The sequence below is a fragment of the Oncorhynchus mykiss genome, chromosome 18 (genome assembly GCF_057628025.1).
Source record: "Oncorhynchus mykiss isolate SJ-2025 chromosome 18, ASM5762802v1, whole genome shotgun sequence".
NCBI lineage: Eukaryota > Metazoa > Chordata > Actinopteri > Salmoniformes > Salmonidae > Oncorhynchus > Oncorhynchus mykiss.
Genome location: NC_143039.1, coordinates 24182205 through 24207942, shown reverse-complemented (window position 1 = coordinate 24207942; position 25738 = coordinate 24182205). Strand labels below are relative to the sequence as shown.

Sequence of the window (25738 nt, the reverse complement as noted above, 5' to 3'; positions counted from 1 at the left end):
CTTGTACCCCAAGTCTGGGAACTGTCCACACTCCTGGTTCTGAAATGCAAAATAACTGTCTTTCGATACGGCTGTCTTTCATTGCAATTAATTCCAATTAAAAAAAATAATAACATTGAAAATGTATTTCAAAATTAACAGTCAACTAGCTATCTACTTAGCTTACAATTTGACCACCATAAGCATGGGGCGAAGGCTAGGAACAACTGAGATGGGAACCTTTAGCGCCATTGCCTTGTTTTGGAGGGTAATATTTTCATTTATTTTTCCCATCTCTTCTTGCTAGCAACGCCTCCAGTCAGGACGGTTTCGGCGGGTTCCGTTAAAATGGCTGTTACTGAGAGTGAAAACCTAAAGCAAGAACAATCGTAGTGGGTACAACTGCATCCAGTAGTATCGCTGGTGTCTGATAAGGAAAACTAAAGACTGCAACGCAATGGCTGCCCTAGATCAAAAATCCCCCAACGTCCTCCTCCAAAGTCTCTGCTGCAGGATCACTGGGAAGAGCGAAGGTAGCTATGATGCTAGCTTGTTAGATTGCCCAGGCGCGGTTATGTGCAGCTAGCCTGGTCTGTTGCTAGCTAGCTAGCTAACATTTAACAGTGATGCTGATATAACAGTTGTATACCAGCGTTCAGCTCGCCATCTAGCTACAGTAGCCAACTACGTTTTTAGTTAAGTCAAGTTTGTGTGACAGCCAATGCTAGCTAGTAACTGTACACCTAGCCAGCCAAGTCAGAGATGGTAGGCTATGTATGGACCCCAGCTAGCCATCTAACTAACGTTAGCTCGACCCTTATTTGTATTTAGGTGATGGCTACATCCAAGGCTTTAACTAGCTAACTACCAAAAGTGTGTCATAACTACATATAGGTAGCTGCAGATACGGTTGACAACAGTCCAACCACGCCTTGTTCAAGTAAGTTAGCTAGTTAGGGATAGCTAGCTTGGCTTGCCAGGCTGCCAGAAAGTTTGCCTAATAAATCTGACTGATACCAATTCTTGGTATACAGTCTGAAACAAAGCACTGCACAATCGTGGACATTTTCCTTACAAGCCAGAATGTTGAATACAATTACGTTTGAACTTACTATACCGGTTGTCCGTGCAGCTAGTCTTTCAGCTGCTCGAAATATGAGACAAAATATTCACCCGAAAGTATTGTTTACCCGACTTTTTAGAGCGCAGGTACTGAAGTTTAATTTTCTATCACCTGGCACATGCTCAAAACCATGTTAACACCTGTTAGTATGCATGGACTTACCGTCTTGTCACGTGCCTTTGATCATGAGCAAACACATCTTGATTGCCACACACACAGAACCGCGTTTTGAAGTCATTTTAATAATACTTTCCTGTGGATATTTTGTCTCAAGTACCAACACCATAGAATCGTCAGAGTAAGTATGTGTGTATATATATATATATATATATATATATATATATATATATATATATATATATATATATATATATATATATATATATATACACACACACTGCTCAAAAAAATTAAGGGAACACTAAAATAACACATTCTAGATCTGAATGAATGAAATATTCTTATTAAATACTTTTTTCTTTACATAGTTGAATGTGCTGACAACAAAATTATCAATGGAAATCAAATTAATCAACCCATGGAGGTCTGGATTTGGAGTCACACTCAAAATTAAAGTGGAAAACCACACTACAGGCTGATCCAACTTTGATGTAATGTCCTTAAAACAAGTCAAAATGAGGCTCCGTAGTGTGTGTGGCCTCCACGTGCCTGTATGACCTCCCTACAACGTCTGGGCATGCTCCTGATGAGGTGGCGGATGGTCTCCTGAGGGATCTCCTCCCAGACCTGGACTAAAGCATCCGCCAACTCCTGGACAGTCTGTGGTGCAACGTGGCGTTGGTGGATGGAGCGAGACATGATGTCCCAGATGTGCTCAATTGGATTCAGGTCTGGGGAACGGGCGGGCCAGTCCATAGCATCAATGCCTTCCTCTTGCAGGAACTGCTGACACACTCCAGCCACATGAGGTCTAGCATTGTCTTGCATTAGGAGGAACCCAGGGCCAACCGCATCAGCATATGGTCTCACAAGGTGTCTGAGGATCTCATCTCGGTACCTAATGGCAGTCAGGCTACCTCTGGCGAGCACATGGAGGGCTGTGCGGCCCTCCCAAAGAAATGCCACCCCACACCATGACTGACCCACCGCCAAACCGGTCATGCTGGAGGATGTTGCAGGCAGCAGAAAGTTCTCCACGGCATCTCCAGACTCTGTCACGTCTGTCACATGTGCTCAGTGTGAACCTACTTTCATCTGTGAAGAGCACAGGGCGCCAGCAGCGAATTTGCCAATCTTGGTGTTTTCTGGCAAATGCCAAACGCCTGCACGGTGTTGAGCTGTAAGCACAACCCCCACCTGTGGACGTCGGGCCCTCATACCACCCTCATGGAGTCTGTTTCTGACCATTTGAGCAGACACATGCACATTTGTGGTCTGCTGGAGGTAATTTTGCAGGGCTCTGGCAGTGCTCCTCCTGGTACAAAGGCGGAGGTAGCGGTCCTGCTGCTGGGTTGTTGCCCTCCTACGGCCTCCTCCACGTCTCCTGATGTATTGGCCTGTCTCCTGGTAGCGCCTCCATGCTCTGGACACTACGCTGACACACAGCAAACCTTCTTGCCACAGCTCGCATTGATGTGCCATCCTGGATGAGCTGCACTACCTGAGCCACTTGTGTGGGTTGTAGACTCCGTCTCATGCTACCACTAGAGTGAAAGCACCGCCAGCATTCAAAAGTGACCAAAACATCAGCCAGGAAGCATAGGAACTGAGAAGTGGTCTGGTCACCACCTGCAGAACCACTCCTTTATTGGGGGTGTCTTGCTAATTGCCTATAATTTCCACCTGTTGTCTATTCCATTTGCACAACAGCATGTGAACTTTATTGTCAATCAGTGTTGCTTCCTAAGTGGACAGTTTGATTTCACAGAAGTGTGATTGACTTGGAGTTACATTGTGTTGTTTAAGTGTTCCCTTTATTTTTTTGAGTAGGATATATTTATATTTGAAACATTGGTGATAGACAAGGGACATTTTGGGTATTTTTCTATGTAAATGTGGTGGTATTGCCTGCACAATTGAAGGCATGTTTCTCCACGTTTTGTGACTACCAGAAAGTGTAAGATTGGGCGCTAGCTACAGATTTAGGGGAAACGTTCTGCATCTGTAAGATTTGAACCAGTCTGAAAGATTCATTCACCAGTAGTGACACGGTTTAGGAAAAGCCGATATTCCATGCTCAATACTTCAACTCAACCCTATTTCACATTTCAGCTGAAGTAGCCCACCAGTTCCAGTATGCTGTGAGAGTCGTCGGGAGTAACTATGCTCCCACCATTGAGAGGGATGAGTTCCTAGTGTCAGAGAAGATCAAAAAAGAACGTGAGTGACCTATGACCTATTATTAGAGACAGTAATGGGAGTGACCTAAACTGGACAGGTTTGCTGAGTGAATCCTCTTTGAGGGTCCATCTCGACAGTCGAAAGTGGCATCTGCACATCACTGGTTTGCGCTTTTTCTGTTTCCTTTGCAAACATGCATCCTTTGTTAATGTGGTCTTTTGTCGTTGTTTTCCAGTAGAGCTTTTCTGTCTCGTGTTAAAGGTACATTTGACAATAAAGAAATGTGGTTGTTAAGTCTCCATAATAGTAAATCTCAATAGATTTTGTTTGTAGTCGGAGTAATGCCACTACTGACCATCTTATCGATCGCTAAGCATAGTAAAGTTTAAAAAAGCACTTACCCTTTTTCGGAGTGGAGTTGAGCCCCTTTTAATCAACTTGTGTTTTTGGAATTGGTCTATGTCTGTTTATTTAGTGGTCTGATTCTGTTTGTCTTGTCCTTTGGTTCTCCAGTGCTGAAGCAGAGGAGAGAGGGTGACGCTGCCCTGTTCTCTGAGCTCCACAGAAAGCTGCAGACTCAGGTCAGTCTTCTGTTCCAAATACCCTGGTGCATATGCATACTTGTATTGGCTTTGAAAGGAGAACCAATTGAGAATCTGTGTGTTTTGCTTTCCGTTAACAGGGGGTGCTGAAACACAGGTGGTCCGTCTTATACCTGCTGCTCAGTCTATGTGAGGACCCCAGGAAACCGTCCAGGGTGGGTATACTTGTCATTACACCATAGTGCTCGCTCTCTCTCTCTCTCACTCACACACACACACACACACACACACACACTAACCATAGCTATAAATACAGTTCCAGTCAACAGTTTGGATACAGCTACTAATTCCAGGGTTTTTGTTTATTTTTACTATTTTCCACATTGTAGAATAATAGTGAAGACATCAGAACTATGAAATAACCCACATGGCATCATGTAGTATCCAAAAAACTGTTGAACAAATCAAAATATATTTTAGATTTTAGATTCTGCAAAGTAGCCATGCTTGTATTGGCTTTGTACTCTTGGCATTCTCTCAACCAGCTTCACCTGGAATGCTTTTTCAACAGTTTTGTTGGAGTTCCCACATATGCTGAGCACTTGTTGGCTGCTTTTCCTTCAATTTGCGTTCCAACTCATCCAAAACCATCTCAATTGGGTAGAGATCGAGTGATTGTGGAGGCCAGGTCATCTGATGCAGCACTGCATCACTCTCCTTCTTGTTCAAATATCCCTTACACAGCGTGGTGGTGTGTTGGGTCATTGTCCTGTTGAAAAACAAATGATAGTCCCACTAAGTGCAAACCAGATGGGATGGCGTATCACTGCAGAAGGCTGTGGTAGCCATGCTGGTTAAGTGTGCCTTCAATTCTAAATAAATCACTGACAGTGTCACCAGCAAAGCACCCCCACACCATCACACCACCTCCTCCATGCTTCACGGTGGGAGCCACACATTCGGAGATCATCCGTTCACCTACTCTCACATAGAAATGGTGGTTGTAACCAAAAATCTCAAATTTGGACTCATCAGACCAAAGGACAGATTTCCACCGGTCTAATGTCCATTGCTTGTGTTTCTTGGCCCAAGCAAGTCTCTTCTTATTATTGGTCTCCTTTAGTAGTGGCTTTTTTGCAGCAATTCGACCATGAAAGCCTGATTCATGCAGTCTTCTCTAAACAGTTGATGTTGAGATGTGTCTGTTACTTGACATCTGTGAAGCATATATTTGGGCTGCAATTTCTGAGGCTGGTAACTCTCTAATGAACTTATCCTCTGCAGCAGAGGTAACTCAGGGTCTTCCATTCCTGTGGCGGTCCTCATGAGAGCCAGTTTCATCATAGCGCTTGATGGTTTTTGCGACTGCACTTGAAGTAACTTTCAAAGTTCTTGAAATTTTCCTTATTGACTGACCTTCATGTCTTAAAGTAATGATGGACTGTCGTTTCTCTTTGTTTATTTGAACTGTTCTTGCCATAATATGGACTTGGTCTTTTACCAAATAGGGCTATTTTCTGTATACCACCCCTACCTTGTCACAACACAACTGATTGTCTCATATGCATTAAGAAGGAAAGAAATTCCACAAATGATCTTTTAACAAGGCACAGCTGTTGATTGAAATGCATTCCAGGTGACTACCTCATGAAGCTGGTTGAGAGATGCCAAGAGTTTGCAAAGCTGTCATCAAGGCAAAGGGTGGCTACTTTGAAGAATCTCAAATATAAAATATATTTGGATTTATTTAAGTTTTTTTTGGGGGGGGGGGGGGGGGGGGGTACTGCATGATTCCATATGTGTTTTTTCATAGTTTTGATGTCTTCACTATTTTTCTGCAATGTTGGAAATAGTAGAAATAAAGATAAACCTTTGTGTCCAAACTTTTGACTGGTACTGTAGATACAGAAAATGAAAGCATTATTATCCTCCAGGCTGCATCATCACAAACAGTAATTCCATCGCGGCCATATTAGTTCTGTAAAACTCCATTAATAGCAGAAAAAGCTATTCTAGTAAATGTTCTATATTATTCCACATTTGATTATTTAATTGATACATCATTGATTTGATAGCGTGTCATTCCCAGGTTGGCAGCTATGGGGCACTGTTTGCCCAGGCCCTCCCACGGGACGCCCACTCCACCCCGTTCTACTGCACTCGGCCCGGGAGCCTGCCCCTCAGCTACCCCGAGCGCTTGGGGCCCGGGGGCTCCCAGATCTCCACCAGCATGGGCACCAGTGGCATCAGCAGCCTGGGGGTGTACTCCCTCAACGGGCCCACACCCACCCCTCAGCCCCTGCTGGCTGGGTAAGACCAATTGATGGAACCCTGTTTGTCCGGTCAGCACCCAGGACTCCATAGTCAGTCGTACATGACTCTAGACTTTCTTCAGTCTTGTTCCTGTGGACTCGCAGGGAGTGCATGCGTTTGTTGTAGCTCAGCACCGCACCTGCATAACCAATGCACCTTCAGAATATGAAGGGGTCTTAAATTAGTAGGACATGTTTAAAAATGTATTTTTCTTTGTAGCCATTTGTTGTAGCAGGGTATTTCCATTCCGTTGTGAGCATCAATTATGCATGTCCTTCTCCACAACCCCACAAGCACTTGTGTATAATTAGTCTGGCTATACTCGTCTAGTGCCAGGGTAAGTATCTGATTAGTGGGTGGTTGAGTGGATCATCATCAACACTATAAAAGTCATTTGGAGCTGAGGCATCGCTACAGTGGTGTGACTCTAAAGCCATTCTCTGCTGTCGAAAGGCAAGAGTCCCTCATTAACAGGCTATTAGTGGTAATGGTCCTACAAGACAGTTTGCATTAGGAGAACCAACATGTATAGGGGAAGAGTTATGCATGTCGAGGGGGAGAAAACATGTCTATAGTTACACAGATGTAAACATACAAAATGGTCCATTAAACATTTCTATGTTTGCTCTCTCCAGACACCCACCCCAGACAGCAGGGCAGCAGCTGGGCTCTCGGCTGGCGTGGGCCCTCCCCAACACCTCCGCCCTAGCACCTACCTCACGGGCCCCGCTCGGCCCCCCACCCCTGTCCACCCGGGCCCCCAGGCCACGCCATGACGGGGACCTCACTGGTTAGTTGGGGGTGGGGACTGACATTGTTGGGATGTATAAGCCTACGTTTTGTGTATGGAACTACATGGCGTAGTTGGGACATGCGTCACGGTTGGAGGACATTTTGTAACGTAGGCAGAAGTTGGGTAGGGGGCCTGTAATGGTAAAAGACACTCTGCACAGTGGCTCTGCAAACTGAATACTCAATATTAAACAGAAAGAGATTAGGTCTGAGGGAAATGTACCAAGTCTGCAATGAAATGTTCCTGTTCTGCAGTAAGAATCGCCTCATTTCATAAACCGTTTAGTTGCTCTCCCGGTATTTAATTTGTCTTAGTGCTCCACTGACAGGGTTGAGGGCTGACATAAATAGATATACAGAGAGATACATCACCTACTCATTCCAGGGTTTTTCTTTGTGTACTATTTTCTACATTGTAGAATAACAGTGAAGACGTCCAAACTATGAAATAACACACATGGAATCATGTAGTAACCAAAACAGTGTTAAACAAATATAAAATATATTTTGATTTGTTCAACACTTTTTTGCTTACTACATGATTCCATATGTGTTAATTCATAGTTTGGACGTCTTCACTGTTATTCTACGATGTAGAAAATATTAGAAATAAAGAAAAACAATTGAATGATGAGGTGTCCAAACTTTTGACTGGTACTGTAACTTTTATGGCTTTCGTTAATGTTGTCCTACTTTTTGTTTTTCTGAATCCCTCGTTCTTCTCCTCTCCAGCGGAGGTTGGTGAGGCTGCACTGGTCAGAGACATCCTGTATGTCTTCCAGGGGATCGACGGCAAGTTCATTAAGATGAGCAACACAGACAACTGCTACAAGATCGACTCCAAGGTGACGTGAACATTCGGTCATACGTGAACAATGTCCAAGGTGTCTTTGGTATTTCAGTTTGTGCCCCTTGTTCCTGAAATATTTCCCTGACGAACCGGTGCGGTGCGCCTGACACCTACTACCTTACCCCGTTCAAAGGCACTTCAGTGTTTTGTCTCGCCCATCCACCCTCTGTATGGCACACATACACAATCCATGTCCCAATGCTTAAAAATCCTTCTTTAACCTGTCTCCTCCCCTTCATCTACACGGATTGAAGTGGATTTAACAAGTGATGGAAAGAGCAGGTATTCCTAATGTTTTGTAAACTGCGTATATGTCAGTTAGTCAACGTGTTGTGTTTACACACACCATGGTAGGTAGGCTAGACGTTAAGAGCGTTGGGCCAGAAACCGAAAGTCTCTGGTTTGAATCCCCAAGCTGACTAGGTGAAAAATCTGTCTGTGCCCTTGAGCAAGGCACATAACCCTAATTGCTCCTGTAAGTCTCTCTGGATAAGAGCGTCTTGCTAAATGACTAAATTGTTTAATGTTGACAGCGCCGTACTTCCATCCATACTAGCTAGACCAGTTATTGACAGATTACCCTGTTTCATCGCTAGCTGACTCCCTGACATCATGGCTGATGTAGAACCGACCGACAGCGTTTTTCAGATTCAGCTGTAGTGCTGCTGACATCATGGCTGTTGTAGAACCGACCGACAGCGTTTTTCAGATTCAGCTGTAGTGCTGCTGACATCATGGCTGATGTAGAACCGACCGACAGCGTTTTTCAGATTCAGCTGTAGTGCTGCTGACATCATGGCTGTTGTAGAACCGACCGACAGCGTTTTTCAGATTCAGCTGTAGTGCTGCTGACATCAAGGCTGTTGTAGAACCGACCGACAGCGTTTTTCAGATTCAGCTGTAGTGCTGCTGACATCATGGCTGTTGTAGAACCGGCCGACAGCGTTTTTCAGATTCAGCTGTAGTGCTGCTGACATCAAGGCTGTTGTAGAACCGGCCAACAGCGTTTTTCAGATTCAGCTGTAGTGCTGCTGACATCAAGGCTGTTGTAGAACCGACCGACAGCGTTTTTCAGATTCAGCTGTAGTGCTGCTGACATCATGGCTGTTGTAGAACCGACCGACAGCGTTTTTCAGATTCAGCTGTAGTGCTGCTGACATCAAGGCTGTTGTAGAACCGGCCAACAGCGTTTTTCAGATTCAGCTGTAGTGCTGCTGACATCATGGCTGTTGTAGAACCGGCCGACAGCGTTTTTCAGATTCAGCTGTAGTGCTGCTGACATCAAGGCTGTTGTAGAACCGACCGACAGCGTTTTTCAGATTCAGCTGTAGTGCTGCTGACATCATGGCTGTTGTAGAACCGGCCGACAGCGTTTTTCAGATTCAGCTGTAGTGCTGCTGACATCATGGCTGTTGTAGAACCGGCCGACAGCGTTTTTCAGATTCAGCTGTAGTGCTGCTGACATCATGGCTGTTGTAGAACCGACCGACAGCGTTTTTCAGATTCAGCTGTAGTGCTGCTGACATCATGGCTGTTGTAGAACCGACCGACAGCGTTTTTCAGATTCAGCTGTAGTGCTGCTGACATCAAGGCTGTTGTAGAACCGGCCAACAGCGTTTTTCAGATTCAGCTGTAGTGCTGCTGACATCAAGGCTGTTGTAGAACCGGCCAACAGCGTTTTTCAGATTCAGCTGTAGTGCTGCTGACATCATGGCTGTTGTAGAACCGACCGACAGCGTTTTTCAGATTCAGCTGTAGTGCTGCTGACATCATGGCTGTTGTAGAACCGACCGACAGCGTTTTTCAGATTCAGCTGTAGTGCTGCTGACATCATGGCTGTTGTAGAACCGACCGACAGCGTTTTTCAGATTCAGCTGTAGTGCTGCTGACATCAAGGCTGTTGTAGAACCGGCCGACCGACAGCGTTTTTCAGATTCAGCTGTAGTGCTGCTGACATCATGGCTGATGATCTGTTTCTAAAAAGGGTAAAAAGCTTGACAGATCAATAGTTGGCTCTTTGGTTAGGAGCCACATCGATGGTGTACCTCTATCATCCATCAAGGATTCATTACAACTTTCCTCCCTTCTAATATTCCTACAAATTACAGTCGACCTGTTTCAGCTATACATCTTCTCAGCGTTCTAAATAGCCTGCTGTCACTGCGCTGGCCTCGGATCACTGTATCGGACGAGAACACGGGAGCCAAATCTAGCCGTCAAGGGTGTTTCCCGAGGTCTTTTTGAAGTCATCAGTTACGCTATAAGCCCTATTCAATCTAACACGGTTTCCGGAATAATTAGAACAGAATACAGAAATGGAACATTATTAGAGACAATCATGTTTTATTATTCTGTCTAAAGTAGAGACGGTGAGTATCAACACCTCGTCCTCATAAGACGACTCCGTCAGCAGAGAGAGACTGCAGACCGCTTTGGCTCCAGGCTTCTTGGCGAATGTCTTAAATCTGTGAAACAAGGGCCACTCTGACTACCATTTAAAAAAAGTTACATGAATTCTGAACAAACGGGTGTGAAAGGGATGAATCTTGAATTCTAATGGTCCCCCTACTGGCAAAGGGCTCTGTAGTAATACAGCTGATGTGTTCCTATTCATGATTCTGGGCTGAAGAGCAGAGCTGCTGTTCCTTTGTTGTTGCTGTAGTCATGGCGGGTTGTGGCGTACTTGTGTGTGAGTGACTGAATGGTAACCTGGCAGCAGGAGAGGCCCGTTTTCCGATTGTGAGTTTCTCGTGTCTGTGGGGAGCCATACAGGACAGATGGTACACACGGGGATAATTAACTACCAACCTGGCAACCCCTTCACACATTAAATGGGTTACTTTGACAGATATTCACAGTATTCCCTGTATTTTGTGCCTGCGTGTGCATTCTCCTGTTGTAACTTCTCCAGTGTGTCCCTAGGTGGTGCTCTGTAAGTCTCTGAGGGACACCAGTAGCCGATTGGCTGAGCTGGGCTGGCTCCACAACAAGATCAGGAAGTACACTGACTCGCGCAGTCTGGACCGAGCCTTTGGCCTGGTGGGACAGAGCTTCTGTGCCTCCCTGCATCAGGAACTGAAGGAGTACTACAGACTTCTGGCAGTGCTGCACTCACAGGTAAGACACACACCTTTCTCTACCTCTCAAAACAATGTACTGCCTTATTCAAGTGAATGAACTTTGTTCTTAGCCCTTCAAGAGGAAAAGCCCATGTAGGCTACAGGATATGTTAATGTGTGTTTGACAGTTGCAGGTGGAGGATGACCAGGGAGTGAACCTGGGAGTGGAGAGCAGTCTGACCCTCAGACGTCTCCTAGTCTGGACCTACGACCCGAAAGTCCGCCTCAAAACCCTGGCTGCCCTCGTTGACTTCTGCCAAGGTAGAGTTGTGTCTGTGGCGCCTGCTGATTGGTACCATCAAAGAATCCATTTAAATAGTGTGTGTGGTTCAAATGTTGTGTGTGTATGTGTGTAGGGAGGAAGGGAGGGGAACTGGCGTCAGCGGTCCATGCCTATGGGAAGACAGGGGACCCTCAGATGAGAGCTCTGGTGCAGCACATCCTCAGCCTGGTGTCACATCCCATCCTCAACTTCCTCTACCGCTGGATCTACGACGGAGAGCTGGAGGACACTTACCATGAGGTGACGCGCGCACACACACACCATATATTTAATGAACACACCATATATATATATATATATATATATATATATATATATATATATATACATATATACATATATACATATATACATACATACATACATACATACATACATACATACATACATTTGAAGTCGAAAGTTTACATACACTTAGGTTGGAGCCATTAAAACTCATTTTTCAACCACTCCACAAATTTCTTGTTAACAAACTATAGTTTTGGCAAGTCGGTTAGGACATCTACTTTGTTCATGACACAAGTAATTTTTCCAACAATTGTTTACAGACAGATTATTTCACTTATAATTCACTGTATCACAGTTCCAGTGGGTCAGAAGTTTACATACACTAAGTTGACTGTACCTTTAAACAGCTTGGAAAACACCAGAAAATGTCAAGGCTTTAGAAGCTTCTGATAGGCTAATTGACATCATTTGAGTCAATTGGAGGTGTACGTGTGGATGTATTTCAAGGCCTACCTTCAAACTCAGTGCCTCTTTGCTTGACATCATGGGAAAATCAAAAGAAATCAGCAAAGACCTCAGAAAAAAATTGTAGACCTCCTTTTTTTTGTCCATGACAATAACATCAAATTGATCATAAATACAGTGTAGACATTGTTAATATTGAAAATGATTATTGTAGCTGGAAACAGCAGATTTTTAATGGAATATCTACATTGGCGTACAGAGGCCCATTATCAGCAACTATCACTCCTGTGTTCCAATGGTATGTTGTGTTAGATAATCCAAGTTTATAATTTTAAAGGCTAATTGATCATTAGAAAACCCTTTTGCAATTATGTTAGCACAGCTGAAAACTGTTGTACTGATTAAAGAAGCAATAAAACTGGCCTTCTTTAGTCTAGTTGAGTATATGGAGCATCAGCATTTGTGGGTTCGATTTACAGGCTACGTTTTGTAGCCAGTCTCAACGTCAACAGTGAAAAGGCGACTCCGGGATGCTGGCCTTCTAGGCAGAGTTGCAAAGAAAAAGCCATATCTCAGACTGGCCAATCATTTTTTTTATTAAGATTGGCAAAAGAACACAGACACTGGACAGAGGAACTCTGCCTAGAAGGCCAGCATCCTGGAGTCGCCTCTTCGCTGTTGACGTTGAGACTGGTGTTTTGCGGGTAGTATTTACTGAAGCTGCCAGTTGAGGACTTTGAATGCGTCTGTTTCTCAAACTAGGGTGGCCTTGATGACCGCTTTTACATTTATTTTTACTGCTCTAATTACGTTGGTAACCAGTTTATAATAGCAATAAGGCACAGCTAAGGGGCTGTGTCCATGCACGCCGCGATGTGTTGTGCATCAGAACAGCCCGTCATATACCACACCCCATTGTGCCTTATTGCTTAAATATAATGCACACACACTTCCTTTAGTTTGTCAAGGTCAGAGTCCGGACGGTAGTAGCTGAGCTCAGGCTGAAGTGGACTCCGACAGACAGGTTAATCTCTGAGCTGAGATGGAGGGAAAGGGGGTCGGGGGAGGGGTACGGCGGCCTTCCAAATGAGGATGGATGAGAGAACGGTAATGGGGAACTGAGTGATGGCCCTCTCTTCTCTCTCTCCTATCTCTGTCCTTGCTCTCCATCCATCTCCCTGTCTCCACAACGACAGGACATTAGAAGACCGTGAATCTAGTCCTAATGCACCTGCTGCTGAATCGCCCTCTCAGACTCCGTCTACCTGAGACTAAGTGCTGATTGGGCAAGCACAGAGCACAGGAGAGTTGTAGCGGCTTTCAATACCGACTGCCGAGCTATTCTCAGAAGGGAATGTTACAAAGGGCACACTGGTTTTAAGCCCCCTGTATTGACCCTCCCCGTAGCAGGGCTAAGTGATAGTTATGGAGCTGTTCCTTCCCAGCAGAGGGGAATGAGGGTATGGCTCTGAAGCTTACAGGCACCTCTGTCAGCCCAGGGGGCGGCTGGGAAGTGGCGTTAGACTGTAAACACTCATTATGACAAGAAGAGCGGAAATTAAAATCAAACTTTATATATATACTTTTTGTTTACTAAAAGGCTTTTCAATCCCCCTTGTTGTACCCCCTAGGAGAGAAGTCTTCACCTTGTAACACTGATGTCTACTTATCAGCATCCATTTTGGTTTTCAAGTTGAACCACTGGCTCAGTGACGATCATGACTGAGAGATGGAACCACCATTCACTTTCTTTCCATTACTGTAATAAGTATCCATTGTTGTAGTAATCTCCTGTGTTGTTCGGATATCGTTGAGTCCTGTCTTTTGAGGTGTGATTGTGATGGGGATTCCTCTCCCTGCAGTTCTTTGTGGCGTCTGACCCCACGGTGAAGACAGACAGACTGTGGCACGACAAGTACTCACTGAGGAAGTCCATGATACCCACCTTCATCACCATGGACCAGGCCCGCAAGGTAGACACGCACACGAACACCAATTATCTCATCCTCAACGTAGAAAATACCAACTTTGCATTCACATGTCACTTTTGCTCGTTCTCTCTTTCTCTTCTGTCTCTGTAGGTTCTGCTCATTGGAAAGTCCATTAACTTCCTGCATCAGGTGTGCCATGACAGAACCTCACCAGGGAAAATCACCCCGGCCTCCAAGTCTACAGACTCCCCCAAAGATGGTACGCTCTCTGACCTCTCTCCCCCACCCCAACACACTGTGAAAGGGGCCTGTCAGTGGCTAGCTCAATACAACACAGGCATTTGGTGTTTGGTACACATTTGTACATAATATACCTCCAGAGAGTGTGTATTGAGCAGGCAGTGTCTTTCGACAGAGTAGAGAAGCCTTGGTCTTGCCATAGTAGTGTTTGTAGCTAGTGAGAGCAGAGCCGCATTGATCTGTTTGGCATCAGAACTGGTTGTACTGTTATGGTACTTACTGTCGTATCGACTGGATTTAGTCTCGCTCCTCTCTCCGTCGCTGATCAATGGTTTTACAGTTCCTTCCTTAGCCTCGTCCTTGAGGGGAATGACTGCATACTGACTGCCGTTGGAAGGGGAGGGGTTGGGTTGTATTTTTACCCTGTCTGTCCCAAATGCCACCCTATTCCCTTTTATAGTACACTACTTCTGACCATAACCTTAAGGGTTAAAGGTAGTGCATTATGAAGCCCCCGGTCAAAAGTAGTGCATTATGAAGCGAATAGGGTGCTATTTGGGATGCAGAATCTATCTTGAATTATAGATACAGAGTTCAGAAAACGGTCTGAGAGATGAGTTTAATATGCATCATGTAGTGCCAACTCCAGTACCCACATAATGACCACAGATAATAACTCTCTCTCTGTAGCTGCAGAGCTGTTATCAGACCTGGAGGGGGCGTTCCAGGGGAAGATAGATGCAGCCTACTTTGAAACTAGCAAGTACCTGCTGAATGTGCTCAACCAGAACTATCTGCTGCTGGAGCACCTGCAGGCCATGAGACGATACCTGCTGCTGGGCCAGGGAGACTTCATACGCCACCTCATGGACCTGCTAAAGTTAGTACACACACACACACACCACACACACCCCACACACCCCACACACCACACCCCACACACCACACACCACACACACACACCATCCTATATGTCATATTTATTGACCTTAGTGTTTGTTCCTTCAGACCAGAGCTGGCCCGCCCAGCCACCACTCTGTACCAACACAACCTGACAGGCATCCTGGAGACAGCCGTGAGGGCCACCAACGCCCAGTATGACAACGCTGAGATCCTCAAGAGGCTGGACGTACGCCTGCTGGAGGTAGGCTGCATCTCATACCTTTACTACTGTCATGGGCTACAGCTCATACCATTACTACTGTCATGGGCTACAGCTCATACCATTACTGCTGTCATGGGCTACAGCTCATACCATTACTGCTGTCATGGGCTACAGCTCGTACCATTACTGCTGTCATAGGGTTTATCTCAGTGGGCTAACATGGTATTGAGTCAGGGGTTTGAAACACAACCTGGTAACCCGTGGCTCAAGACTGTTAGCCCTCTGAACTGAAGCCTAGATGGTTGATGTCTGGATGCTGGATGTACACGTGTCACTACCTATTAGATTTCAAACTGTCAACTTGGCACCATGTTATCCCTCTGAACTAAAGCCTGGTCATCAACCCATCTGTGCTCCTTCTGAAGGTGTCTCCCGGGGATACGGGCTGGGATGTCTTCAGTTTAGACTACCACGTAGAGGGTCCTATCGCCACGGTAACCACAATACTTTACATACATACACATACCATCCTATCTGGTGTTGCCTTGTCTCTCTCCACACACACACACACCCTCACAAACAATCCAATAAGCTTCTCCTCTCCTCTCTTCATTCATCCATAAAAGCCCACCTGGAGCATCTGAACGTTGTTTCTTTCTGTTCTGTTATACATGTTCATTCACAGGCCACCAGTCAACCATGTTAGATGAAGTCAAGTGCTGGCTGGTTTTGTGTTGTTCTGTGATGTGGTGAGAGAACATGTGTAAATGCTGTGCTACCCTGTGACAGGTGTTCACGCAGTCTCTCTCTCTTCACTCTGTCTCCTTTGTCTTTCTCTCTGTCTAATTTGGTGTCTCCTTTGTCTCTCTTCTTGCTTTCTGTTTCTCTCACTGGTTCTGGCTGTGGCAGGTGTTCACACGGGAGTGCATGAGCCACTACCTGCGGGTGTTCAACTTCCTGTGGCGGGCCAAGCGTATGGAGTACATCCTCACCGACATCTGGAAGGGACAGATGTGCAACGCCAAGCTGCTTAAGAGCATGCCAGGTGAGGACACACACACACACATACACATACACACAACCATGCAGTTCCCTCTCACCTCCAGCAGAGGGAGTCTTGTACCAAAGAGCTGTAGATAAGGCAGCCAGGGTAACATGTTAGATGTTGTGTTACAGAGCTGTCTGGCGTGCTGCACCAGTGCCACATCCTGGCCAATGAGATGGTCCACTTCATCCACCAGATGCAGTACTACATCACCTTCGAGGTCAGGGGTCGTACTTTTCATTCATTTATCTAGAGACCACTGAGTTCACCTAGCCTCTTCCTCTCACACGCTCCCTCCTCCCCTGTCTGTCTGGGTCTCTGGCTGTCTGGGTCTCTGTGTGTATGTATGTATACAGGTGCTAGAGTGTTGTTGGGATGAGTTGTGGAACAAGGTAGAAAAGGCCCAGGATCTAGACCACATCATCGCTGCCCACGAAAGATTCTTAGACTCTGTCATCTCCCGCTGCCTACTGGACACCAACAGCAGGGTGAGACGCACACGTATGCTCATACACTCTAACAGACACTTACTGACGTCCACTTCTCTTTGACCTGCCCTGTTGGCGCTTAAAGGGATACTTCGGGATGTTGCCAATGAGGCCCTTTATCTATTTTCCCCAGAGTCAGATGAACTTGTGGATAAACTTTCATGTTTTTGTGTCCAGTATGAAGGAAGTTGAAGGTAGTTTTGTGACCCAATGCTAGTCTCACTAGTCTTACCGCAATGACTGGAAGTCTATGGATATCTACTAGCATGCTAGCTGATACCCATAGACTTAGTCATTGTGCTAACGCTAGTTAGCAATTGCGCTAGCGGTAGTTAGCAACTTCCTTCAAAGTGCATGCAGAGACTTAACAAATGGTATCAGCAAGTTCATCTGCCTCTGGGGAAGTAGATAAAGGGCCTCATTGCCAAAATCTCTAAGTATCCCTTTAAGAATTTCCCTGTACCCAGCTATTACATCTGCGACCCTGTACATGTGACTAATAAACTCTAATGTCATCTCAAATGTTTTTCTCTCCCGCTATCCTCTCTTCAGTCCTTGTTGAACCAGCTGAGGGCGATCTTTGACCAGATCATAGAGTTCCAGAGTGCCCAGGACTCTCTGTACCGCTCTGCCCTGGAGGAACTCACCCTGCGGCTGCAGTACGAGGAGCGGAAGAAGCAGAGGGATTCTGAGGTAGAAGGATCGGGGCTTGAAGTGGACTGAAATGGGTGCCAGCACTTAGGGCTGTTACGGTGACCGTATTACCGCCACACTGGCGGTCACGAGTCATGAAGGCAGTCAAATGCCACATGACTGTTTAGTCAGGGTAATTAGGCTTCTCCAAGCTCTGATGCTGCTGTTCTTCAGTAGCCTACCAAACTTGCTAACTGCCTAGTACTCAGCACTCTATTGTCCCTCTAATCACTCTGAAATGAATGCAAATGTATTCGAAAATCTAATCAAACACTTCATGAGAGTAACATTTCTATAGGCTATGCAATTGCGTGAGAAAACAGAGTGATGGCTTCTATTAAAAAGAGGAGGATCCCATCAGCTTTCTATTGGCTAGGCCTACTATATTTTATTTTTTAAGCTTTCCTAATATTAAGCACATAGCTTATATTTACAACAAGAGTATAGCCTGCCTGGCTGGCATGAAAATAAACGCGTCCTCCATTTTTGCTATTTAATTGCCTAGATGTATTTTTATCCCTCTGCCCCAGTTTCTAGACAGGTGCATGATAATGGTCCATTCTAAATTAAAACAGATTTCACAATATATTATTTAGTACTATGGGGGATAGTAGATTGACATAGGCTAGTGGTTTTGCAGTTCATTAGGCCTACTCATCTTTTTGGCTGACGAAAAGTAAATGTGCACAGTTCTTCCAATATCTTCAATATGCACCTCGGAATTAGATAAAGACGGGTGCATTGCGTCCCCGATGTGTCTGTCTTCACTTGTAACCTGTGAGAAAGACTAGATCACGTGACGGGGCGCCATGTGAGTTGGAGGAGCTTTTTTTTTTAGGGGCATTACGGCCACAAAAGGGGATGCCGCTAGGTAATTCGAGTCATTATCAAGTGCTTGTCAAATTGTGAATGAGAGACTGATGAAGTGTGTACAGCCTGCACAAAAACAAAGCAGAGCTCATGCCTTTCAAGCAACTTTTTTCTTATCATCATTAGTCACATCATGCAGCCTTAGAATATATAAAAAAAATCAATACATACAGCCCAACATTTGTATCACAACTAAAGGTACATAAATAACTCTAAATTAAGGAGTACCTGTTTCTTTGTTAACTGCTCAACACAGAATAGCCGCATGTGGGCGCTCCCTCAAATCGTTTGGAGAAGGTATCCTTAATATTTTATTCAGCTTTGTTCAATTGTATTCTTCATACTATAAAATAATGCCACAGAATTCTAACCAAATCTTGTCTGCAAAGATGAGTGTAGCCCACAGCCATTTGGCATAGCCAGATCAGGACCTATCATAAGGACAACTCAGAATATGCTATTCTGTTCTTCTGAAATAGACTACATTTTCTTCATATCATGTTTCTTTAGACCTGACTAAAATAATGTATTTATTGTGAAAGTGTGGGCTGTATTACATGAATTTATTAGACTTTTTGAAATGTAGACATTCCAAAGGTCTGCATCAGTGTGGAAGCCAGGGGATGCTGAATGTGGTCTGTTACTGTGAGACTGGCAGTTATTTGCTTGACAATCACCGGCTGACGAAGTTTCGTGACTGCCACAGCCTTACCTGCACTGTTTATATTTAGGTTCCGGTACTCTGCACTATTTTTAAGCCAATATTCTATAAGAGGTGCCGGTACTCAAGCAGTAGAACATTTGAGGTGTACCGGTGTGTACTGGCCCAATTCAACTACTTATAATGATGATAACTTTTAGTTATAGAGCGTAATTGGAGGAACATGTAGTCTTCAGAGTCCCATGTCCTGTTTGTTCTAAGTCGTCTGGAACCCAGCCAGGGGCCAACTCAAGTTCCCCCCTTAATGGCCATTGGCCATGCTGGTGGTGTTGTCATTCTATTGATTTAACAGGTCCTGAGCATCAGAGCATTAAACTCTTAAGTGTTAGAAAAACAAACACAGCCTCGGCGTTTGCCAAGTTTCTCTTTTAATAGCTTGTAAATAAGACTGAGGTCCAAGGGAAGAGGGTTTGGGGTGACAGAAGATGTTGGTCAGTGATGGGGGGGTATTGGATTTTATATTAACTTTAAATATTGGCCGTTGAGTGTGTTTACATGAATGAGAAGTATGTGAGTAGAGAAGACATTGAAGGTCATGTCTCTATGGGGAGAATGCTGGGGTCATAGAGTGGGAATCTGTAACAGTTTAGTATGGGTGTTAGTTACTCAGTTACTGAAGTGAAGAGATGGCACTGGTTACGCTTTCAAATCAAATCGTATTAATCACATGCGCCTAATAGAACAGGTGTACGTACACCTTACAGTGAAATGCCCTAACCAACAATGCAGTTAAAAAAAATACAGATAACAATAAGAAATAAAAGTAACAAGTAATTAAAGAGCAGCAGTAAAATAACAATAACGAGACTATATACAAGGTGGTGCCAGTACAGAGTCAATGTGCGGGGGCACCGGTTAGTTGAGGTAATATGTACAGTGCCTTGCGAAAGTATTCGGCCCCCTTGAACTTTGCGACCTTTCGCCACATTTCAGGCTTCAAACATAAAGATATAAAACTGTATTTTTTTGTGAAGAATCAACAACAAGTGGGACACAATCATGAAGTGGAACGACATTTATTGGATATTTCAAACTTTTTTAACAAATCAAAAACTGAAAAATTGGGCGTGCAAAATTATTCAGTACCCTTAAGTTAATACTTTGTAGCGCCACCTTTTGTCGCTTGGGGTATGTCTATCAGTTTTGCACATCGAGAGACTGACATTTTTTCCCATTCCTCCTTGCAAAACAGCTCGAGCTCAGTGAGGTTGGATGGAGAGCATTTGTGAACAGCAGTTTTCAGTTCTTTCCACAGATTCTCGATTGGATTCAGGTCTGGACTTTGACTTGGCCATTCTAACACCTGGATATGTTTATTTTTGAACCATTCCATTGTAGATTTTGCTTTATGTTTTGGATCATTGTCTTGTTGGAAGACAAATCTCCGTCCCAGTCTCAGGTCTTTTGCAGACTCCATCAGGTTTTCTTCCAGAATGGTCCTGTATTTGGCTCCATCCATCTTCCCATCAATTTTAACCATCTTCCCTGTCCCTGCTGAATAAAAGCAGGCCCAAACCATGATGCTGCCACCACCATGTTTGACAGTGGGGATGGTGTGTTCAGCTGTGTCCAGAGCACCTTCTTCCACATGTTTGGTGTGTCTCCCAGGTGGCTTGTGGCAAACTTTAAACAACACTTTTTATGGATATCTTTAAGAAATGGCTTTCTTCTTGCCACTCTTCCATAAAGGCCAGATTTGTGCAATATACGACTGATTGTTGTCCTATGGACAGAGTCTCCCACCTCAGCTGTAGATCTCTGCAGTTCATCCAGAGTGATCATGGGCCTCTTGGCTGCATCTCTGATCAGTCTTCTCCTTGTATGAGCTGAAAGTTTAGAGGGACGGCCAGGTCTTGGTAGATTTGCAGTGGTCTGATACTCCTTCCATTTCAATATTATCGCTTGCACAGTGCTCCTTGGGATGTTTAAAGCTTGGGAAATCTTTTTGTATCCAAATCCGGCTTTAAACTTCTTCACAACAGTATCTCGGACCTGCCTGGTGTGTTCCTTGTTCTTCATGATGCTCTCTGCGCTTTTAACGGACCTCTGAGACTATCACAGTGCAGGTGCATTTATACGGAGACTTGATTACACACAGGTGGATTGTATTTATCATCATTAGTCATTTAGGTCAATATTGGATCATTCAGAGATCCTCACTGAACTTCTGGAGAGAGTTTGCTGCACTAAGGGGCTGAACTAAGGGGCTGAATAATTTTGCACGCCCAATTTTTCAGTTTTTGATTTGTTAAAAAAGTTTGAAATATCCAATAAATGTCGTTCCACTTCATGATTGTGTCCCACTTGTTGTTGATCCTTCACAAAAAAATACAGTTTTATATCTTTATGTTTGAAGCCTGAAATGTGGCAAAAGGTCGCAAAGTTCAAGGGGGCCGAATACTTTCGCAAGGCACTGTATCTACAGAGAGTAGCAGCGGTGTAAAAGAGGGGGGCAATGAAAATAGTCTGGGTAGACATTTGATTAGGTGTTCAGGAGTCTTATGGCTTGGGGGTAGTAACTGTTTAGAAGCCTCTTGGACCTAGACTTGGCACTCCGGTACTGCTTGCCGTGCGGTAGCAGAGAGAACAGTCTATGACGCGGGTGGCTGGACAGTTTTTAGGGCCTTCCTCCAACACCGGCTGGTATAGAGGACCTGGATGTCAGGAAGCTTGGCCCCAGTGATGTACTGGGCCGTACGCACTACCCTCTGTAGTGCCTCGCAGTCGGATGGCCGAGCAGTTGCCATACCAGGCAGTGATGCAACCAGGATGCTCTCGATGGTGTAGCTGTAGAACCCTTTGAGGATCTGAGGACTCACGCCAAATCTTTTCAGTCTCCTGATGGGGAATAAGTTTTGTCGTGCCCTCTTCACGACTGTCTTGGTGTGCTTGGACTATGGTAGTTTGTTGGTGATGTGGACACCAAGGAACTTGAAGCTCTCAACTTGCTCCACTACAGCCCCGTCGAAGAGAATGGGGGCGTGCTCGGTCCTTCTTTTCCTGTGGTCCACAATCGTCTCCTTTGTCTTGATATGTTGAGGGAGAGGTTGTTGTCCTGGCACCACACGGCCAGGTCTCAGCCAACAGGGAGGAGGTCAGTCTCGTCGTTGTTGGTGATCAGACCAGGCACAGACCAGACACTGTTGTGTCATCGGCAAACTTGATGATGGTGTTGGATTCGTGCCTGGCCGTGCAGTCATGAGTGAACAGGGAGTACAGGAGGAGACTGAGCACGCACCCCTGAGGGGCCCCTGTGTTAAGGATCAGTGTGGCGGATGTGTTGTTACCTAGCCTTACCACCTGGGGGTAGCCCGTCAGGAAGTCCAGGATCCAGTTGCAGAGGGTTGGTGCTTAGTCCCAGGGTCCTTAGCTTATTGATGAACTTTGATGGCACTATAGTGTTGAACGCTGAGCTGTAGTCAATGAATAGCATTGTAACATAGGTGTTCCTTTTGTCCATGTGGAAAAGGGCAGTGTGGACTGAAATAGAGATTGCATCGTCTGTGGATCTGTTGGGGTGGTATTTAAATTGGAGTGGGTCTAGGGTTTCTGGTACCACACTTTGATACCACCCTGATGCTACAGCATCAAAGTTCCGTCTGAAACTTGACACCTCTAATGTTGCCTGTCTGTGTGTGTGTTTTCAGGGTGAGTGGGGCGTGACTGCTGAAAAGGAGGCAGAGGAGAACAGGAGGATCCAAGAGTTCCAGGAGACCATACCAAAAATGCGCTCTCAGCTACGGATACTAACACACTTCTACCAGGTATGGGTCTTACTCTCTTCTCACTACCCCAGTGGCTTTCACTAGGACAGTCTGGTTGTCTGTGGTAGTGTTCAGTGGATAGGACCGTCTGGTTGTCTGTGGTAGTGTTCAGTGGATAGGACCGTCTGGTTGTCTGTGGTAGTGTTCAGTGGATAGGACCGTCTGGTTGTCTGTGGTAGTGTTCAGTGGATAGGACCGTCTGGTTGTCTGTGGTAGTGTTCAGTGGATAGGACCGTCTGGTTGTCTGTGGTAGTGTTCAGTGGATAGGACCGTCTGGTTGTCTGTGGTAGTGTTCAGTGGATAGGACAGTCTGGTTGTCTGTGGTAGTGTTCAGTGGATAGGACAGTCTGGTTGTCTGTGGTAGTGTTCAGTGGATAGGACCGTCTGGTTGTCTGTGGTAGTGTTCAGTGGATAGGACCGTCTGGTTGTCTGTGGTAGTGTTCAGTGGATAGGACCGTCTGGTTGTCTGTGGTAGTGTTCAGTGGATAGGACAGTCTGGTTGTCTGTGGTAGTGTTCAGTGGATAGGACCGTCTGGTTGTCTGTGGTAGTGTTCAGTGGATAGGACAGTCTGGTTGTCTGTGGTAGTGTTCAGTGGATAGGACCGTCTGGTTGTCTGTGGTAGTGTTCAGTGGATAGGACAGTCTGGTTGTCTGTGGTAGTGTTCAGTGGATAGGACAGTCTGGTTGTCTGTGGTAGTGTTCAGTGGATAGGACCGTCTGGTTGTCTTTGGTAGTGTTCAGTGGATAGGACAGTCTGGTTGTCTGTGGTAGTGTTCAGTGGATAGGACAGTCTGGTTGTCTGTGGTAGTGTTCAGTGGATAGGACCGTCTGGTTGTCTGTGGTAGTGTTCAGTGGATAGGACAGTCTGGTTGTCTGTGGTAGTGTTCAGTGGATAATATCTGTGGTTGGTTGTGCTCCTTCTCAGGGCATAGTGCAGCAGTTCCTGGTGCTGATAATGACTAGTCCAGATGAGAGCCTGCGCTTCCTCAGCTTCAGACTGGACTTCAACGAGCACTACCGGGCAAGAGATCCCCGTCTGAGGGCCTCGCTGGGGACAACCAGGGGCCGACGGCCCTCCAACATCTGACCTGACGCACACCACCATGTCACAACATGGGGACAGAGAGCCACACAGAATCTGCCTTGATAGTATTTATATATGACATGAAGATGACATCAAATTAGGGCTAGATGGAATCTGTTGTGATGATATCACAATAGAACCAGACAGAACATTGACATCACAAAAGAGCCAGACAGAATAGAGCCAGGTGGAGATGATGCCGCATTCAAAACAACTAGGAACTCTGAAATCTCTGACTTCAGTGTGTTCAAAACAACTGGGAACTCTGTAAAAAAAAAAAACAATCTCCAACTTGGAAAACCCGTTTTGAACGGTCATCCAACTCGGAATTCCAAGTCGGGAACTCGGGGCCTCTTTCCAGAGCTCTGACTTTCCGACCTGATGACGTCATGATTTGACCTAGTTTTTTTCTGAATTCCCAGTTGTCTTGAACGCACAATAAGAGGATGATGTAGTGGTGACTTCACAGATTCCATTTGGCCCTGCATTTTAACACCTCAAGACAAATAGGGCTAACTGGGATTCATTTCCCTATGACATAAACAAACAGAACATTTTGAAACCCTGCCTCCTCCCCAATGTCATTGGCAAATTACTCACACAAACAAACACACACGCTCAATACACCATACACACATCCACGTTTCCCACTCTTTCACAGTCCCCTCTTGGGAGGTGTGGTTTTAGAAGCCTGTCATTTTAGTAGTCTGCCTCCAGCCTCCAGCTGTGTTCACCCTCACCTCTTTGAGGTGTCTGATAGGCTACCATCACCGTGTGAATTTCATATTGTACATTTGATAATGAACAGAATGTCTTGATTTGATTGGTTTGTTTTGATGTTCTGTGAATATTTTGTTTAGGTTTTCTTACTGACGTTTGTTTATTTTTCATACCAGTGTCTTAAAGTCTGCGGTGTGTTTTATAACTGTTAATAAACACTTATAGCTGTTTAACAACGGTATTATGGAACCAACACAGCAGGCTCCCACCCACCTCTCTAAAGAGATTCAAGAACAATGCCCACAGCCCCTAAGGCTAAAAGACGGACAGACGTTAGGATTTTATTGGTGTTTTGTATTATTTAACTGGGTTTCTCTTGATTCTCCTTGCAGACTATGGCCTCTGTTCTGCATGTCAAACTGTCATGTTGAACCAGCTCAATTCCTTAATTGTACAAGACAGATTTGTCAAACGTGTTGCACCCAACTTATGCCACTTTTCTCTCTGACCACTCAGACAACCCTGGGAAAATGCTTTTGTCATACGACATTGTCATACGACATTAAACCTTGAAGAAGCTACAAGTGGAATGGTGACATAACTAGCCATTCAAAACCCCCCTATGATGGAGTATACTGTAGTATTCGGGTGTATCTCAATAGTCAGAGGTGGCTTCCTCATCTCCCTTCCCTTTTCACTGATCCGAAAGCGATATGGAAGATGCTTACCAGGACTTGCTTTCATTCACCTGTCAGCAGAGCAGATGAAGGAAAGGAGGCAATGAAGCTATTGGTTGCGTCCTAAATGGCACCATACATAATAGGGTGCCATTAGAGATGCACCCAGAATTAGAGAGGCACCCTTTAGTGTTTTAACCTCTCCCAGCAGGCTCCCCTGTCTTTCTTTCCAATCACAAGTTCTCATCAGGGCGTGCCAAGAGAAGATGCTACTGCAAGACCTCTGTCTGTAAATCCTGTCCATTGTATAGCACAGATGTATAGAAATGACATGCCATGGACACAAACATCCTGTCATCTCTTTAATAATAAAGTCAAGTTTTTTACAGTTTGTACTTCGTTTTT

At 45.1% G+C, this 25738-nt stretch overlaps 1 protein-coding gene across 2 annotated transcripts; it reads left to right on the top strand.

Moving 5' to 3' along the window:
• Positions 1 to 229: 229 nt before the first annotated feature.
• LOC110495682 (gamma-tubulin complex component 3 homolog) lies at positions 230 to 25724 on the top strand. Of its 2 annotated transcripts, none has more exons than XM_090207913.1 (21): positions 230 to 512; positions 3335 to 3442; positions 3917 to 3984; positions 4086 to 4160; positions 6035 to 6255; positions 6894 to 7048; positions 7783 to 7895; positions 10823 to 11017; positions 11148 to 11280; positions 11376 to 11542; positions 13858 to 13968; positions 14077 to 14185; positions 14857 to 15046; positions 15175 to 15310; positions 15697 to 15765; positions 16181 to 16316; positions 16448 to 16536; positions 16673 to 16804; positions 17357 to 17497; positions 22736 to 22852; positions 23778 to 25724. In XM_090207913.1, exons 1-21 carry the CDS (start codon positions 437 to 439, stop codon positions 23937 to 23939), a joined length of 2703 nt encoding a protein of 900 aa, XP_090064039.1. In that variant the 5' UTR covers positions 230 to 436; the 3' UTR covers positions 23940 to 25724. The 2 variants fall into 2 exon arrangements, with proteins under 2 accessions (XP_090064039.1, XP_090064040.1); XM_090207914.1 differs by having other exon boundaries at positions 252 to 512; positions 11154 to 11280.
• The last annotated feature ends 14 nt before the right edge of the window (positions 25725 to 25738 follow it).

Bases quoted from the DNA above. Each gene is read 5' to 3' on its own strand.
- LOC110495682 (XM_090207913.1), top strand. From the start codon at position 437: ATGGCTGCCCTAGATCAAAAATCCCCCAACGTCCTCCTCCAAAGTCTC. The intron at 3,443-3,916 runs GTGAGTGACCTA...TTGGTTCTCCAG, and splicing joins AGAGAAGATCAAAAAAGAAC to TGCTGAAGCAGAGGAGAGAG. The intron at 15,047-15,174 runs GTTAGTACACAC...TTGTTCCTTCAG, and splicing joins CACCTCATGGACCTGCTAAA to ACCAGAGCTGGCCCGCCCAG.